Consider the following 17,986-nt stretch of genomic DNA (forward strand, 5'->3'; position numbering starts at 1 on the left):
ATTATACGATGAGGTTTCTTATTGTATGCCAGATTTGAGAAGGGACATTCTCAGCCTTTTCCTTAGTGGTCAAATATCATCATTTTTTAAGCTGTCAAGAAAGAGCATTTTTGATGTTTCTTGAGTTTGTCACATTCAACTAAACACTTTTGGATTGGTAATCTGCCAAATCTACATAATATGCTTTAAATTGTTCAGGACATTTGTATAGGTCCTGAAGGATAGAAGTACAAAGGGATAACACATAAGTAAATGATACAAACAGTGCTATTGATACATTTACCTATGTGAAAAATAGTCATTTTTTGAAATATTAATCTTGAGCTAGTAATATTATCACCAACATAGTATTAATGTCAAAATATATTTCTGAACTTGTTGCCTACCTAAAGTTCAGCTCTTTTATAGTAAAAAGGGTCAAAGCCAACGACTTTGAGATCTAAGCCAGAAACCCAATACTACCAGGACTGAAATGTGTTTTCTTGAAATACTAGTGTTGGTAATAACCTTTAGAATCCAGTGTCTTCAAATACAATCAATATTAAATGGCCTCTTTTCTAAGATAAACATTGTATTAATGTGCATATCTTAACCCCCAGGGCTTAAAACAGCAAAGGAGGTAGGAACTGAAAGGACATTGGATCCATGCTGACTTGCATACTTTGGGGATTTGTAAAAATTGAGGTCAGCAAGAGTCCTAGGATGCAGGACAGATCCAGGAAGGATGCACACCATGGTGGCTGTGTTCCTTTCCAACTGGCCATGACGTGGGCAACTGGAGAGGAAGGCTCTTCTTTGTAGTGCTCTCTGTAATTCCTCTCTGTCTGTATGGTTGGCTTGTGGCCAATCACTACTTTTATTTCATTCTTCAGAGAGGAAAATTCCACTTTAATATTGTTGGATATGACAGGAAATAGCATCAGTAGCACAGTGCCTCACACATAGTAGGACTGATTGAATAAAAATCAGACTATTGTCTCATTCCAGTAAGGTGTCTGGAACATTCAGTTCCTTGGACAAATTCTGTCTTGCAATAGTGTGATGTTTGAAATTATGGCTGTCATATTGTACTATTGAAATCTCTTTGGATTTCTAAATAAGAACCGGCTAGACAGGAACCCATTTTTAATCATCTAGAATCCAAGAAAACTTCACTGTAGTAGAAAGAGCTCTGGACTTGGAAAAATATAAAATTTACCTGGGAATATTTTAAAAAATATATATTCCTAGCTAATTCCTTTCCTAGCCTCCACTGAGGACATATCAGAATCTCTAAGACAGACAATATGTAGTTGAAAAAAACCTCCTCATGCAATTTGGGTTTCCTCTTCCTTAGCTTCTGTTTCTCTTCAGCTCCTGAGTTTGAAAATCAATGGAGAATTTAACTCCCATGGGCCTACCTGTAAAATTCTATGGGTTTGTTAGTAAAAATGCCACTAGCTGGTGATGCTTTTCTTTCCAGAAGTTATCACTTCTATACATATCTTCTTCATTGGAACTTGTTTAGTATGTGGATGTATTCTTTCTGGTTATAACAGGCCTTAATTCTAAAAGTTTTCAGAGCTCTAAGACAGAGGTAGTGGATTAAATGAGGATCACTTTCCTATGCTGTACTTTCTTTTTGCTAGGCTAGTATTCAACATTTTGGATCAGAGAACTTTAGCAATATGGGCTTTCTTTATCTTTAGAAGTAAAATGTCTCTACTGTTGAAATTCTGGCTGTCTTATTAAACTGGTAGAAATCATAGCTCTAGCATATAGTAAGCACTCAAGAAATGGTTGTTCCAGGAGAGTACCTATATGGTTTAATAATACACATTGTAGGAAAATATTGATTAAAAGTAATTAAAAATACAATCTTATTTTTATTTTGATTCTTGGAATAAAGAGTCAGACTTTTTCCTAGTTATACTTAAATTCATTTTGAAGAAATATAAACTGGGTGACGTAGGGTTTCTTAATGAGATAGAAATAATCTTTCTAAAGACAAGTTATCTTTTTCATTCTAATAAATTGTGATTATCTATTATGATCACTTGAGTGGGAAGGGGGATTTTATTCATCAGTCCATGGTAGAAAACCAAGTTGAGCCCCAAATTAGTAAATTCCTAATCAGGCATCTTGTTATTTAAGTCCTTGGTATCATCTCTATGTGTTGTGCACAAAGTTGCCACTCAAATGTATTTATTAATCATTGTGGTTTAAAAAACAAAATGTTTTCTTATCATTAAAAATAATAGAAGTTTATTGTAAACAATTGTATTGAGAAGGAAAACAGATAAAAGTTGTAATTCCACCTGTGATGAGAATTATGGAAAATTTTCCTGTAATTGCTGAAAATAATTTAATATTCACTCCTGTTGATGAAAGATTTTTAAAATCTGGTGAAATTTTTCTTATTTAAGATAAACTATCTTAATAGTTTTCAGTCATCCTCTCTTAAACCCTGAAAGCTTTTTACCCCTCTTCATTTTTACCCCTCTTCATTTGTAATCTTTATTCTGGGGTCCCATGACATGGGCTTCATTGCTTAAAATACTCTAGATCCATACTCAATTCTAGAAAATAAATGTAGTCACTCAACAACCATCATCCACTACTTTTCCCTACACGAGAGCTTCTCTAATTGACTCCTTTTCGTCCATGGATTGGAGAATCTCCTACCCCTCTTTTTTGTGACTTTTAAGGCAAAAGGGTATATGCTTGGACTATTCTTGTCAGATTCATTGTCTTTTCAAAGTGCGGTAGTAACTTGATCATTGCTACTGTCAAAATACTTTCTTTCCCTGTCATTTTTTTGGGAAATCACAGAAAAAATATATATCACTTGTAATAGGATGTGAATTACCTAAGTTTCTCAGAATTAAAATACTGAAAGTATCTGTCTGCACAATTCTTACTGAGTCAACAATGTGTCAAAAATTTTTTTGTTAGTGAATAGTTCAATCTTACTAAGACTGATGTCTTAGCTGTTTTTAAAGACCCCAGGTACTCAGAGCAGGACACCTAGTAAACCTTATTAATGTCATCTCGTTTGAATTGTGTCTCCTCTGGGGTTCTAGGAGTGAAACGAATTGCCTCAAAGTGTTAAAATCTGGCTGAGCTGGTTGGAGTCCACCTTGCACTAGTTTATATAAGAAGTTAGCGTTGTAAGTGTGGTTCTTGATGTCCATTAGACTTGCAGCATTGCAGGCTGTATTTTATCCCAATAGCCAGGTGTGGGCAGTGATACAGGGCTTGGGAGATCTCTCTCACCGGCCCAGGGATCCAAGGCGTTCAGTGCAAAACCTGGCCAGCAGCCCGAGTGAGTAGGAGCCATGTGACTCTGGTGAGTTGGAGTGTGCAATTGCCTCCTGCTTCAGAGCTACCTGATCCGAATACTAAGCAGAGCGAGTGCCGGGCTGAGTGTAAGACACTGAAGACACTGCAGAGAAAGGTGCTTATTCCGGAGGCGTTACAAAACATGGAGATTAAAGACCAGGGAGCCCAAATGGAGCCGCTGCTGCCTACGGTAAGAGACAACCTGCTGTCACATAGATTAACCGCCGTTTGCTGCAAACGGGTCAGGCAAGCAGTCGGCTGGCTAGGTGCAGTGAGCGTACTTTTGGGGTGGTGGATAGCTCCCACGACATATGGACAGGGGTCTCCTCCCATCTCGGGTGACTGAAATGCATAACGCAAAGCACATGATTTTTTTCCCCCCTTCTCAATATGGATGCACTACGGTGATGAAATGTCTCACTTGCTGCTGTTTGAAGAGATGGCTAGGTTTTAGCAGCAGGGGCAGCTGTGTGTCTCTCTTGCTGCCTGTTACTGCCTCTCCCTCTGTTTCTCAGTCTGTGCGGTGGTGGCTCAAGCCCCCTATTTATCATATTCCATCCGTGATAAATTTCCTCCCCAAGCCTCATCCCTCTGACAGTGAGGTAAGGGAATCTGCTACTGTTACAGCTCTAGAGATTTAGTCTCTGCAGAAACCATGGGAAAAGAGAACAGAAGGATCGTGTGTGTGTGTGTGTGTGTGTGTGTGTGTGTGTGTGTGTGTGTATTCTGTCAGTCTTTCTCAAAGGGAAATGTGTCATGGTTCACATACAAAGAAGGCATGCATTTTTGGGAGACTGGCACACAATTCAGATTTGAATATCTGAGAGGTTCCCAAATTGTCATTTGGAAATAGCCTGTTTATCTCTGGGTCTTAAGCTGCTTCCCTAGACGGAATTCCTGGGTAAGTAGTTGATTTGCCTCTCCTCTCCTCATTCTCTCCGGCTGGCTCACAGACTTTGTAGGTCTTCAGGCAATATCTTTCTCAGCCTGGAGCAGCTGATGTTGCTATGTTCAAGGAAAAAAAGAAAAACAACAACAACAGTATTTTCTTGACGCAACAGAGATGCCAAACGCTAGCTTCCAGCCATCTATCAGCGCTATCACAGCTCAGAACAGCAGAAATCTCCTCCCTGCACCAAACCGGGCGGAGGGGCTGTTCTCAGCTCTCTGTTACCCAGGTTGGTGACCCACCTTACAGACTAGGGACTGGCGGCAAGCTGTCCAGTTCCGAGTCCATTCCTAGGCTTTGAGCACATCTTTAAATTAAATGACACCTCAGGTGGAGTGGGCAAACTCTGGGCCACTGTATTTTTAGGGCCTTACCTCTCCTGCCGGACTCAAAATCTGCCAAAAGATTCCAGTTTGCATCCCAGAATTGACCGTGGCTACGGAGCATGCCCAGTTCTCCGCAGGACGCCAGGTTTGGGGAGGGAGGGAGTAGGGAGAGGGCAAAAATGCAGGAGTCACCACCAAGAATGGGGCCTGAATAAAGGGCAGGGGCAGTGTCAGAGAGGGAGGAAAAAAGAAAGGTTGCTAATTAGCCTGTCTTTAAAAGTAGAGACATTTATTTGTGGATCAAAGTGGAGTTATTTCACAAAAATGAGAGTAAAAGCTTTGCCTATCTTCCTGAACCTGAATAGACACATAAATTAGGATTCCCTAGGTACTCAGAATAAAGGATGTCAAGGATATCAGAGGACTATTGTTCCCTGGATGAGAGAGAGGAACTATACATAGGAATTGGCGACTGAGAATTTAGAAAAGGTTAAGATATAGGGAAAAAACCCTTTTTTTAGGGGGAAGGGAATTTGAAGTTGTCCTAGAAAAGCAGACTGAAGTAATTTTGATGTGGCATATGGACTGTCACTTGTGGGGAACAGTTAAAGGGTTTAGGACCAAATGAAGATTAACTGGAGGAATTTAGAGGAGGACATTACTGGGATGGATGGGCAATCAGTTTGTGGCTTCCAGGGAAAATAAAGTTTGGCTAGAAAAGAAGGTCTACAATAACTGTGATGGAAATTTTTAAAGACTCAAAAGTTTGCATTTCTTGTGGATAATGGCCAGTATAGAATAGTTGTATAGTTTAATGGCAAGAGAGGATCATGTTAGCAGTTCGTTATAAGAAAAATAAGCCTGAGAGGTTAAAAAGGATGCTGAATTATTGGCCTGCTTTTATACCTGTATAGTATTTTCAACTTCCCCAATTGCTTTTATGGCTTTCTTTTTTGTTTTTTTCTTTTAGTTCTCAAAACAATCATGTTAAGTAAAACAGATGTTATCATCTTAATTTTATAGATGAGATATTGAGGCACAGAGATTTGAATAAAATGTCTAAGGTCACATAGTGACGTGGCCAGGACTAGAATATAGGTCTTCTAAAACTAGTTCAGAAAAAAAAATGGTATTGTTTTACATTACGTTATTAACCAACCTTCATAGTCAGATCCTGGACTGGAGTTTTTATGCATGGAAGAGAAAGGAAGAAATAGCTGTGGGCTCCATTTTAGAAAATTAATCAGATGACTTTGCAAATAATTATGTGAGAGGCACTATGGCATAGTATTGAAAACACAGTCTGGTAGGTTCCAGCACTGCTATTTACATGCTGAATGATCTTGGGAAGGTGATGAGCCTTAGTTTCTTCACCTGAAAAATGAGAAGGGAATAGTACATATCTCTAGGGTTTTGTGATGAGTAAGTGAAATAACCTATGTGACGTACCTGGCATTTAGTAAGTGTTCAATAAGAGTTAGCTGCTATTATCATTATTGACGGAAATATAGACATTGAGATGAATTCTAGGTTTTATGTCTTTATGAAAGGTGACTTGTCAGTCCTATCTACTAAGAAGGTAAAGTGAGGCAATAGAACACTGGAAAACACTGTACAGAGGAGGCAGAAGGCGAAATTTTTAGTTATAGCTATGGAAACTTTGCAGTATGGTTGGAAAGCCAATTAGAAAGGCATTAAAAGCCAAGATTAAATGTGGGACAGAAGCACTCAGAGGTAGGCAACAGAGAGTGAGAGAGAAAGAAAAATCATAAGAACGGACAAGTATGCCAAATGAGTAAATGTGTTAATTCTGATTCAAGTGAAAGGAGGAAAAGAGTCTTTCCAGGCCTCCCAAGTCTTACCTTCATTTAGTGTATAAACAGTAACTCTTCAGGGTATGTGTGGCGGAGGCCCTGACTTATTTCCCTTTTTTATCAGTCCTTTTTAGGGACCTTCAAAGATCATTTTCTTTTGCTAGATAAGGTGTCATTGCATTTTGTAGGCCTAGTCACTTTAAGGGTTATAGTCTGGCTTTGATAGCACTTGACCGTTATGTCTAAAGCTATATAGAACAAGCGTAGTCAGAAGATTCATTCACTTGTTAAATGCCTACTATTGGCCAGACATGTTCTTGGTGCTGGGGATACAGCAATGAACAAGACAGACAAAAATCCTGTCCATGCGGAGCTCGCAACCTAGTTAGGCTAGAGAGAGGGCACATTTTAGCTTTTTAAGGATTGCTGCTTGCTCCTCAGATATTTAATCACTGTTATGAACTCTTTGAGATGGGTATAAATGGAGACTATATGTAATAGTAATGATGATGATATCACTTTAGTAAGGATGGAATTAATCTTTTAAAAATATAAAGCCAGGAATTTAGGATATTATGTATTACATATGACTTCAAATTTTCTGTTATTCAGTGCTGACTTTGCTTCTAGGAGTAAACTGACAGTCTTTAATTACCAAGCCATGGAAGAGGTTTCTAGGAAAATATTTTTATAGCAATGTAGTTTAATTTATAACATGCCACTTAATCTTGGGTGATGTGTAGTGGGTCCATGTTGGATCCGTTCTAAGATTCTGATGTCCTAAAAGAAACTTATTTTATGTTGAACTTAATTATAAAGCTATCCTAAGGTATGGAACTAGAGTAAAGATCACTTTTTTAAAGGCAATTTGATAGTACAGGGTAGATAGTGGTATTTAGCACCATTTTTTAGTGCTAATTCCAGATTTCCAAATGGCCCAGTTTATTGAATTGTTTTATTTATGGGAAACAAAAGTTATGAAAAAATCTTCTATGTTATTAAATTAGGGAAAGGAAAATGGGACTAAAATATCAAAGTAACAAAAGGAGCACATAGGTTGGCTAAGTAATATTAATATTTCTATTTTATTTGAGTTGTAATTTAGATTATAATATGAATTTAAAGAAAACATGCATTACACATGATAATACATAGGAAGCAAAATGCAGTATAAGAAATCAATCCTCATTTCCACTTTCATCACTTGAATTGTTGCTCTACAATGGTGAGTGGCTATAGAAATAAAATAGAGATATAGGATGCTAAAGTTGGTAATGAGTGGTAGGATCTAAAGCATACAAGTATTAAGTTTATGATAAAAATATTGAGGTCAAATGAGGAAGAGGGATAGTTTATGATGGAGAGTTAGAAAATATCTGGGCCAAGGTCTGGAACTCAAATAGAGACAGAGAGCATGGCTAGAAAATAATCATGCTTCCAGTGTATCATTTCTCTCCAACCTTGGAATGATAGTTGCTTCAGAAGTGTAAACTGGGCTACAGTACATTGCAAGATGCTTCAATTGAGTAGAGAAGTGTGTGTGCTGCTCTCAACCCTTCTCTGTAGAGAAACTTCCACTCTTCCCTTCTCATACCTTATAGGAAACATAACACTTGATCATTTGGCTTTCTGTGAGGATGACACTTTCAATCTTTGTAGTAAATATTAGTTAAGCTTTACTTATTTTTAGATAAAATAAATAGAAATTAAAGTTCTCATATATTCTCCCATTTGAAAGAGTTGTCTCAGATACTCCTTAGGATGTGTTGCTCTCATTTAGAAAAGGGGAATAATTAGTATATAATGCATCTATTTTGTAGAATTGTATGTATTTTGGTTAGGAAAGGACTATAGAGATCAACCGGAGACTAGATTTTAGATTAACTCCTTAATTTACAGATGATGAAGCTGAACACCAAAGAGATAAGGAGCTATGTTTAAAGGAATGTTGTTTACACTAGTTAATGGCAGAGCTTGGCCTGGAGTCCAAATCTCTTGATTCTTTTTCATCATTTTTTCCACTATTTTATACTCCCTATTCTAGCATAGAATAAATAGCTGAGTACCAAATTAAAATAATGATGATAATTAGACAATTTTTGTGAAGTAATAATAGATATTGTCTCAAGCTTGTGCTAAGCACAAGCATCTCTAGTTCTCATGATATTTCTGAAAGATTGCTAATTTATCCCTACATTATTAGCCTTATGAATAAGAAACTGAGGCTCAGAGGACTGAAGTTACCTAGATTCACATAACTAAGAAGTACTGAGCTAGGGTTAGAAAATAATTGTGTCTAATTTAAAAGTGACTTTGTTCCTTTACTTAAAGCCAATTAAAAAATAAAAGGGAATCCCATTATAAAATGGGGTTTTACATCTACCCCTTCAAAAATGAAAATACTATGATACAGGGTGCTATAAAATGTGAAGCATCATAGGCCATATCATGCGTGATTCCATTTATATGAAATGTCTAGGACTGCCAAATCCTTAGAGACTAAAGTAGATTAGTGGTTGCCAGGGCTTGGGGTGTGGGGGAGAATTGAGAGTGACTACTAACAGGTGTGGGCTTTCTTTTTGGAGTGATAGAAATGTCCTGGAATTAGATAGTGGTAATGGTTGCATGGCATTTTGAATATACTAAAAACCACTGAAATTGTACATTGCAAAATGGTGAATTTTATCTAAAAAAAATTGCACACAAAAAGTAAATTGTTGTTTAGGGAGAAGGTTGAGGATCTAAACAATGTTTATATCAATCATATTTATATAAATCAAGGAAACGGCGAATGAAATATTCATGAAAATTAAAAATAACTTCGTCCCCCTCCCCCGCAAATAGTCTCTACCACAAAATTTATTCTCTTTGTGAAGATAAATCTGAAGTTGGTCAGGGTTTCGTCAAACTATTTGCAGACTAGAGGTCTTTTGGAATATATCTTCAAAACTGGGTTGAGTGTATGACATTCTCTATGTACAAGAGAGGAAGAGAACTATTTTACTTGGGTCAAATTGTTGTTTCCCCTCCAAGTCATCTTTCTGATTTTTTTTCTTAATATGCTTTAACTTAAGGAACATCAAAGCAGCTAAATTTCTGTTTCTTTCTTTCTTTTTTTTTTTTTTTAAAGATTGGCATCTGAGCTAACAACTGTTGCCAATCTTTTTTTTTTCCCTGCTTTTTTACTCCCCAGATCCGCCCAGTATATAGTTGTATATTTTAGTTGTGGGTCCTTCCTTCTAGTAGTGGCATGTGGGATGCTGCCTCAGCGTGGCCTGATGAGCGGTGCCATGTCTGCGCCCAGGATCCAAACCAGCGAATTTTCCCTGGGCCGCCCCAGCGGAGCATGAACTTAACCACTCGGCCATGGGGCCGGCCCCCAAAGCAACTAAATTTCTAAGAAGCTACTTTTTGTTTTTTTTTTCATTGAACCTCACTTTATGTTATCAACACTTTTTTAAGGTCGTTATTGGTCTAGCTTCATGAAGTATTATGTTACTCTTTGGTACAGGAAGTCAAACTCCAAAGAAGATATCAATTAATTATTAACTATTTTATATTGATTTTTATGGTATGTTTCTTCCAAGATTTTATGATGCTTAAGGAGAATTTTTTACTTTATAAAATATTGTATTTCCTTCACATACTTTAAAGAGAAAAACAAGAGGAAAACAAATAAATCAGCAGAAAAAAATCAGTGGTCCCCTAGGACTGGGGTGGGTGTTAACTACAAAAGGGCATGAGGTAGCTTTGTGGGGTAATGGGAATGTTCTAAACTCTACATTGAAGCCAAGATAGTCTCATTGATAATATTTCCTACCAGTTGGTTAGGAAATATATTATGGATATTCTTAACTATGTAAGAGAAAATTATTTTAGAAATGATTTGATCCATGGGAAAATTGTTTGAAATTTAATTCATTAATTAATTCAGCAAATCGATTTCCCTGTTCGATGTACTGCCTCAAATGGAAGTGAGAATGAAAACATACAGAAAAACTCATTTGATTTGTTTTATTAAATATATTAAAGTAGCTGCCTACCCCCATCCCCAACAAAAAGAATTTAACGCTGCAGAGGATATTATCTTAGATACTTGAAGTAATCAGCAATCATTTAATTCTGAGATCATTACTAAACTTTTAATAATTCTGAGGGTGTCAGTAAAAGATTTCAATAAGTTATTTAGCCATGATAAATTGATTTTTCATTGTATATTGGAATTGGGACACTCATTGTTCTCCTTTTTTAGATGTTGGAAATGGAGGGTATGTTATTTTCCTAGAGCTGCCATAACAAAGTACAACAAACTGTATCGCTTTAACAAATATGAACTTATGATCCCACAGTTCTGGAGGCTAGAAATCTGAAATCAAGGTGCTGGCAAGAACATATTCCCTCCAAAGCCTTTAGGGCAGAATCCTTCCTTGTCTCTTCCAGCTTCTAGTAGCCCCAGGCTTTCCTTAGCTGTGGTAGCATAACTCTAGTCTCTGCCTCTGTCTTCACAAGTCTGTCTTCGCTCTGTGTGTCTTCTCTTGTTATAAGGACATCAGCCATTTTGGATTAGGGCCCACCCTAATGCCCTCATCTTAACTTGATTACATCTGGAAAGACCCTGTTTCCAAATACATCACATTCACAGATACCAGGAATTAAGATTTCAGCATCTCTTTTTGGATGACAGAGTTCAACCCATAAGAGGGCATGTAATATTTTAAGCAGAATTTCCTATTTTTGCAATCACATTTCAGTGGGATCAGAGCACTTTATACCGTTTACATCAAAATGTTATGACCATACCACTTAAATATTATATCTTCAAGTAATAAAGTACTGAAGTAATAAAGTACTGAAGTAATAAAGTACTGAAGAGGAAACCAACATCAGCTACATGTAGAGTGCATACTAACGATTACAAGGTGTGTCAGCCCCCCACACATAGAGCAAATGCTGTTCATCCATGTGACATGTCCACTATCGTCCAGTAACTGGGGAACCTTTGCTTATTATTCATTTAATTTTATTTTTTAACAGCTTTATTGAGGTATAATTTACATAAAGTTTTCCCATTGTAGGTATACAATTCAATGATTTTCACTAAACTTGCAAAATTGTGCAACCATCACTACAATGTGTTTTAGAACATTTCATTCCCCCCAAATTTTCTCTAGTCCATTTGCGGTTAACACTTGCTTCTGGCCCTAGGCAACCATTGATCTACATTCTGCTGATTTGCTTTTTGTCTCTATAAACTTACCTTTTCTGGACATTTCATATAAATGGAATTATACAAAAGGCAGTCTTTTATATCTGGCTTCTATCACTTAAGTGAAATGTTTTTAAGGTCCATCCATGTTGTAGTGTGTATCAGAAGTTTGTTCCTTTTTATTACTGGAAAGTATTACATTGTGTGGGTGTCTGATATTTTGTTTATTGATAGTTTATGGTCACATTTATATAGTTTCTAACTTTTAGCTGTTATAAATATTGCTGCTATAAATTTTCATGTGTATATCTCCATATGAACATATATTTACATTTCTCTTGGGTAGTGGAATTGCTGGATCATATAGTAAGTTGGTATTTAATATCTAAAGAAATTGCCAGACTCTTTTTCAATGAGATTGTGCCATTTTACATGTACCAGCTGTATAGGTAATATACAGGTTTTGGTTTCTCTGCATTTTTGTCAACACTTGATGTTGTCTGTCTTTTTGAATAGCCTTTCTACTGAGTGTGAAGTGGTATGCTGTTGTGATTTTGATTTGCACTTTCATGACTAACTGCCTTAGTGCATTTGGGTTGCTATAACGAAATACCATAGATTGGGTGGGTTATTAACAACAGAAATTTATTTCACACAGTTCTGGAGGCTAGAGGTCCAAGACCTAGGAGGGGACAGATTCATGGTTAAAGATGACTGTCTTTTGGCTATCTCTCACATGGTGGAGGGAGAAGGGAGCTCTCTCAGGCCTCTTTTATAAGGGTATTAATCCCTTATAAAAGTCCTAATCACCTCCCAAAGGCCCCAGCTTCTAATACTATTATATTGGGGATTAGGTTTCAACATACAACTTTTGAGGAAACACAAACGTTCAGTCTATGGCACTAATGATGTTGAACATCTTTCCCTAAGCTTGTTGACCATTTGTAGATCTTCTTTGATGAAATGTCATTAAAATCTTTTGCCCATTTTTCAAATTGGTTATTTGTCATCTTCTTGACTTGTAAGAGTTCTTTATGTATTTTGGATACAAATTCCTTGTCAGAAATACGATTTGCAAATATTTTCTCACTGTCTAGTCTTGTCTTTTAACTTTCCTAATGGTGACTTTTGAAATACAAAAGTTTTTAATTTTAATAAAGTCCAATTTTTTCTTTTATTGATTGTGCTTTTGGTGTTGAAGCTAAGAACTCTGCCTAGACCAGGGTCACAGAGATTTTTTCCTATTTTTTTTTTTATAGAAGTTTTATAGTTTCAGCTCTTATGCGTAGATCAAAGATTCATTTTGAATTAACTTTTATGTATGGCGTGAGATAAGAGCCTAAGTTCATTTGTGTGTGTGTGTGTGTATGTATCCGGTTGCTCCAGCACCATTTGTAGAAAAGACCATCTTTCTCCATTGAATTTTCTTGGCAGCTTTGTTGAAATTAAGTTGACTATAAGTGTAACGTTTTTTTTTTTCCTGGGCTCTCAGTTCTGTTCTGTTGATCTATATGTCTATTCTTTAATACCTCCCTGTCTTGATTATTGAGGCTTTATAGTAAAATTTGAAATCAAGTGGTGTGAGTCCTTCAACTTTATTCTTCTTTTTCAAAATTGTTTTGGCTATTGTAGGTCCTTTGCATTTTTGTATAAATTTTCAGATCTGCTTGTGGATTGCTACAAAAAGCCTGCAAGGATTTTGGTAGAGATTGCTTTGAATTTACAGATCAATTTGGGGAGAATTGCCATCTTGACAATACTGAGTCTTCCAAAACATGAACATAGACTGTCTCTCCATGTATTTATGTCTTTAATTTCTCATGGCAATGTTTTGTAGTTTTATTTACTTTGGAGAGGTCTTCTATGCACTGTATCAAGGATGCCACGAAAATTCCTGAAGTGCTGTTTGTATAGAAGTTCCTATATTAAACTTAGGCCAAATTCAAAATAGTTCAGAAATCCAGAGTTCTTCTCAGAGGATAAAAATGAGATTAATCTACAGACTCAGTGGGAGAGAGTGAGAATTATAGCCAAGAACTCTTTGTATAGGTTTGATTTAGTGATAAAGTCCCTGTACCAGTATCAGAAAGACTTGCTCATTCTTCATGAAAATTGTGCTCTAAGCATCTAATAAGCAAGTTTTTTTTAAGAAGAATTTTCCCATGGCATATTGAATGTGTTAGGTTGCCGGAGTGCCTCCAACATTTATTTGTATTTCTGCTTCTTCTTGCTAATTCTGAGAAACCAAAATTACTTAGAGAAGGCTATTGCTTCCTAATGACTGTTTTTTTCTTTTTGACTAATGACGCTTTAGTATGAAAGATGATGACCTAGTGAAATTCTGGAAAGCAGGTGCCGTGAATAGTAGTTAGGTATATAACAACTAACGATGGAACCAAAGCATGGCTCTGCTTTTGAAGCACATGTTATTACTGTTAGATTCATACTGCTTCTTTTGTGGATACAGTGGCGATTTTCCATTGATATTTAAGCTGCTCTGGGAATAAACCTATTAAAATTCTTCTGATTTGCTCAGAAACAAGAATATTGTTAAAAAGTGGAAAAAAATGTAGACAGGAAGACATGGACTGAATGTGTAATATAATATGAGTGCATACCATGTACTTTGTGTTTTATTAACAAATAACTTATAATACAAACCCATGTCAAAAAATTTGATATTTATACTTGACAGAACACTTCTAGTAGATACAAAAATTTAGCATTTTTTTCTCTTAAGCAAAAAGATTATTGAAAACCTTAAACTTGAGGACCACCTGCATCAGAATCATCAGGAGAGCTCATTAAAATACAAGTTCTGGGCCTTACTCAAACTTATAGCCTTAGAATATCAGGGATTGGTGCCAATAAACCAGCAATTTAAAGAACTCTCTAGGTGATTCTTATGTACATTAAAGTTTGAGATAATTTTCTAATCCATTATGATTTATAAAAATTAGCTCTCCTTGTTTTACTGCAAAACTTGATCTCCTAGCATTCCCATAGCTAAAATAATTTTAAAACATACTATAATTTTTTTATTTTGTTAATTTTTTAAGGTAAAAATAAGTGCTTACTGCCCGTTTTACTCATTTAGCAGTTATTACATATTGCATATCACCTTGCAACTTATATATGTATATAAAACTATTTTTGCTTATATATAAATACATATACATGTAACTTGTTTCTTCAGTTAGAGTGCTAGATTCTTAGAAGTGGAGTCTGTGTCAGATAATTTTGTGCTGCTCTTACAGAGCCAAGTGCATAGACATCCTTCTTAAACATATCATGGATGATATATTAGGCAGCAACACTAGGAGATATTAATTGTCAAGAGCTTTGTCTTTGGAGTCTCAACTGTTTGAATTAGTAGGTATGCCAGCTTTGGCAAGTTACCTAGTTACCTAGCTGTTCAAAGCCTCACTTCTCTTGTCTATAAAGTAGGAATGATAACAGTAATAGTATCTACCTCACGTTTGTGAGAATCAATGGAATTTTGTAGGGATGTGTGTATGTATACACATACACCTACATAATTTATATATTTATATAAGTATAAAACATATTTAAAACATATATACATATAAAACATATACAAACATATAAAACATAAGTATAAAACATATATAAAACATATATAAAAATATAAATATATTATATATATACACACACACATTTAGATACATAAATTGGAGTAATGACTCAAAAATAACAGCTATCATTGTTATTGTTATTATTGGCTTAATAGTCTTCCTTTGATTGAAAATAATTACACCAAAGATTTTTGTGCCCAATATGCGTAATCCATTCAATCATTGATTCAATAATGCTTATTTAATAACATGATTTATCCATTTGACAGTAATAAGATATATGCCAATATTATAGTCTGGTAAGTATAATAAAATACATTTTTTCTAATTATAAAATTAATACTTATTTTTCAGGGTTGCTTAGAAAGCATAGAAAAGTAAATATAAAAGAAAACATTCATTTTGTTATTTTTGTCTTTTTTTTTTTGGAGGAAGATTAGCCCTGAGCTAACATCTGCTGCCAATCCTCCTCTTTTTGCTAAGGAAGACTGGCCCTGAGCTAACATCTGTGCCCATCCTCCTCTACTTTATATGTGGGACACCTACCACAGCATGGCTTGCCAAGTGATGCCATGTCCGCACCCGGGATCCGAACCAGCAAACCCTGGGCCACTGAAGCAGAACGTGCGAACTTAACCGCTGTGCCACCAGGCCAGCCCCTTAAGCTTTTATATTGAGATAATTTTGCACTTACAGAATAATTGCAAAAATTGTGCAAAGAGTTCCCATAGACCTTTCATCCACATTGCCATACTATTAGCATCTTACATAACCATAGTTAGTCAATCAAAACTAGGAAATTAGTATTGGTATAATTCTATTAAGTAAACCACAGTATTTTGTAGGATATCTCCAGTTTTTCCACTAGTGTCCTTTTTTGTTCCAGGATCCCATTTTGTGTTTATATATCATGTCTTTTTAGTCATCTCTGATTTGTGACAGTTACTCAGTCTTCCCTTATCTTTCGTGACCTTGACACTCTTGAAGTGTACAGGTCAGTTTTTTGTAGAGTATCTCTCAATTTGTGCTTGCCTGCGATTCTCATAATTAGATTGAGGTTACGCATTTTTTGTCAAGAATATCACTGAAGTGAAGCTCCCTTCTCAGTGCATCATATAAAGGGATAGATGATGCCATATTTCTGGTGATGTTAATTCTGATTATGGAGGTGTCTGATGAATTTTTCCACTGTAAAGTTAAAAATTTCCCTTTTGTAATAAAGAGTATCATGAGGGAGATACTTTGAAACTATACAAATAGCCTGTTTGTCCTCAAACTTTTGCCCACTAGTTTTAGCATTCACTAGTGAATATGTCCTGCATATTAGCTCCTTATTACTGTGGTATTTGCCTATTGGTGATTTTCTGTTTCTCTCATTCTTTCTGCATTTAGAAATTAGAATTTTTCTGTGAGGAAGAGCTGTCATTTCTCCTCCATTTATTTATTTATTCAATTGCTTCTTTTGGTATAGACTCAAAGATATTTACTTTATTCTATGGGCCATACTCCAGTACTCTCAGTATTTATTTTGTTCCTCAAATGGTTTCATCTTTAGACATTAGGAACTCCTTCAACCGGCTCTCGTCCTTTCAACATGCTCCCATTCATTTTTGAGTACTTCTCTACTACCTGGAGCCACAAGATTTTTCCAGGATCATCTTGTATTTTCCCTGCCTAAGCCCTGGAATCAACCATTTCTTTGAGGAGCTGCTGGGCTAATTTTTGAGGCTGTTTGTAAACATTGCCAAAATTCCTTTCAGAAGGATTGTGTAAGCAGTTTTCACTTCCACTAGAAGCTTCACTGGTATTTTAAAAACTTTGACAATTAGCTTGGTAAACATTTTAGTAATACTTCCTTTTGTATTCCAGCTTTGTTTGCTTTTAGTTAGTGTTTCTCTATGAAGTTTTTTTTTTTTTTAATCACAATCCAGAAGAAACATTGAACTATTTGAAAAATTCCTCAGTTTAGTTCACCTTACTTGAAGTATTACTGAAATGCTGCATAAGACAATGCTGATCTCTTTTATACCTGGTTCCTTTGTACAGTGAAGATATGAACCTCTAGCCCCACCACTACAGATCCGTGCTAGATCTATGCTACCACTTTGACCATGAAAATTTTCAGTCTTCTTTGAATGAATGAAATGGTTCCTCTACTTCCTCAAAAACCATATATTCTTTTTTAAAAAAATTTTTAGGAATGAAATTGAGAGAAGTCAAATTAACATGGCATTTCAGGGTCTTATCCTTTTCTTCAGCCTTACTGTTTATCAGTCTATGATAGATTAAATGTAGACACTCAGATTTTATTTGTTGTATTAAGATGATTCTGATGTATATAGTTTCATCTATATCACTCCTTGATACTGACATTCTTATTTGAACTATCCAGTAACTTTCATGTCATCAAAACTGTGTTGAGGGGCTGGCTCTGGGGCACAGTGGTTAAGTTCAGCGGCCCAGGGTTTGCCGGTTTGGATCCCAGGTGCAGACATGGCACCACGTGGCAAGCCATGCTGTGGTAGGCGTCCCATATATAAAGTGGGGGAAGATGGGCACGGATGTCAGCTCAGGGCCAGTCTTCCTTAGCAAAAAGAGGAGAATTGGCAGCAGATGTTAGCTCGGGGCTAATCTTCCTCAAAAAAAAAAAAAAACCCAAAAACCAACTGTGTTGAAGTACTTGAAGATCCTCATAGATGACAAATTTAACAAAAGTAAAATTTCTAGACTTCCCTATATGTTGTTACTTAAATAAAACATGATGCTTAGGACCC

General features: G+C 36.0%; 1 protein-coding gene across 21 annotated transcripts in view; it reads left to right on the forward strand.

The window, feature by feature from the left end:
• Positions 1-3,121: 3,121 nt before the first annotated feature.
• The window catches only part of SLC4A10 (solute carrier family 4 member 10), a 275,647-nt gene continuing 260,782 nt past the window's right edge, over positions 3,122-17,986 (forward strand). For 6 of the 21 annotated variants that reach the window (XM_070581377.1, XM_070581383.1, XM_070581399.1 and 3 more), the window contains exon 1: positions 3,374-3,511. Coding sequence is in view for 12 of the 21 variants with exons in the window: in XM_070581380.1 (XP_070437481.1) it covers positions 3,464-3,511 (48 nt within the window). In the remaining 9 variants the exon portion in view is untranslated. Of the gene's footprint in view, positions 3,512-17,986 lie in introns of all 21 variants that reach the window. The other 15 variants (XM_070581385.1, XM_070581396.1, XM_070581381.1 and 12 more) reach the window with 11 other exon arrangements.

This window comes from Equus przewalskii, chromosome 17, assembly GCF_037783145.1.
Source record: "Equus przewalskii isolate Varuska chromosome 17, EquPr2, whole genome shotgun sequence".
Classification (NCBI taxonomy): Eukaryota; Metazoa; Chordata; class Mammalia; order Perissodactyla; family Equidae; genus Equus; species Equus przewalskii.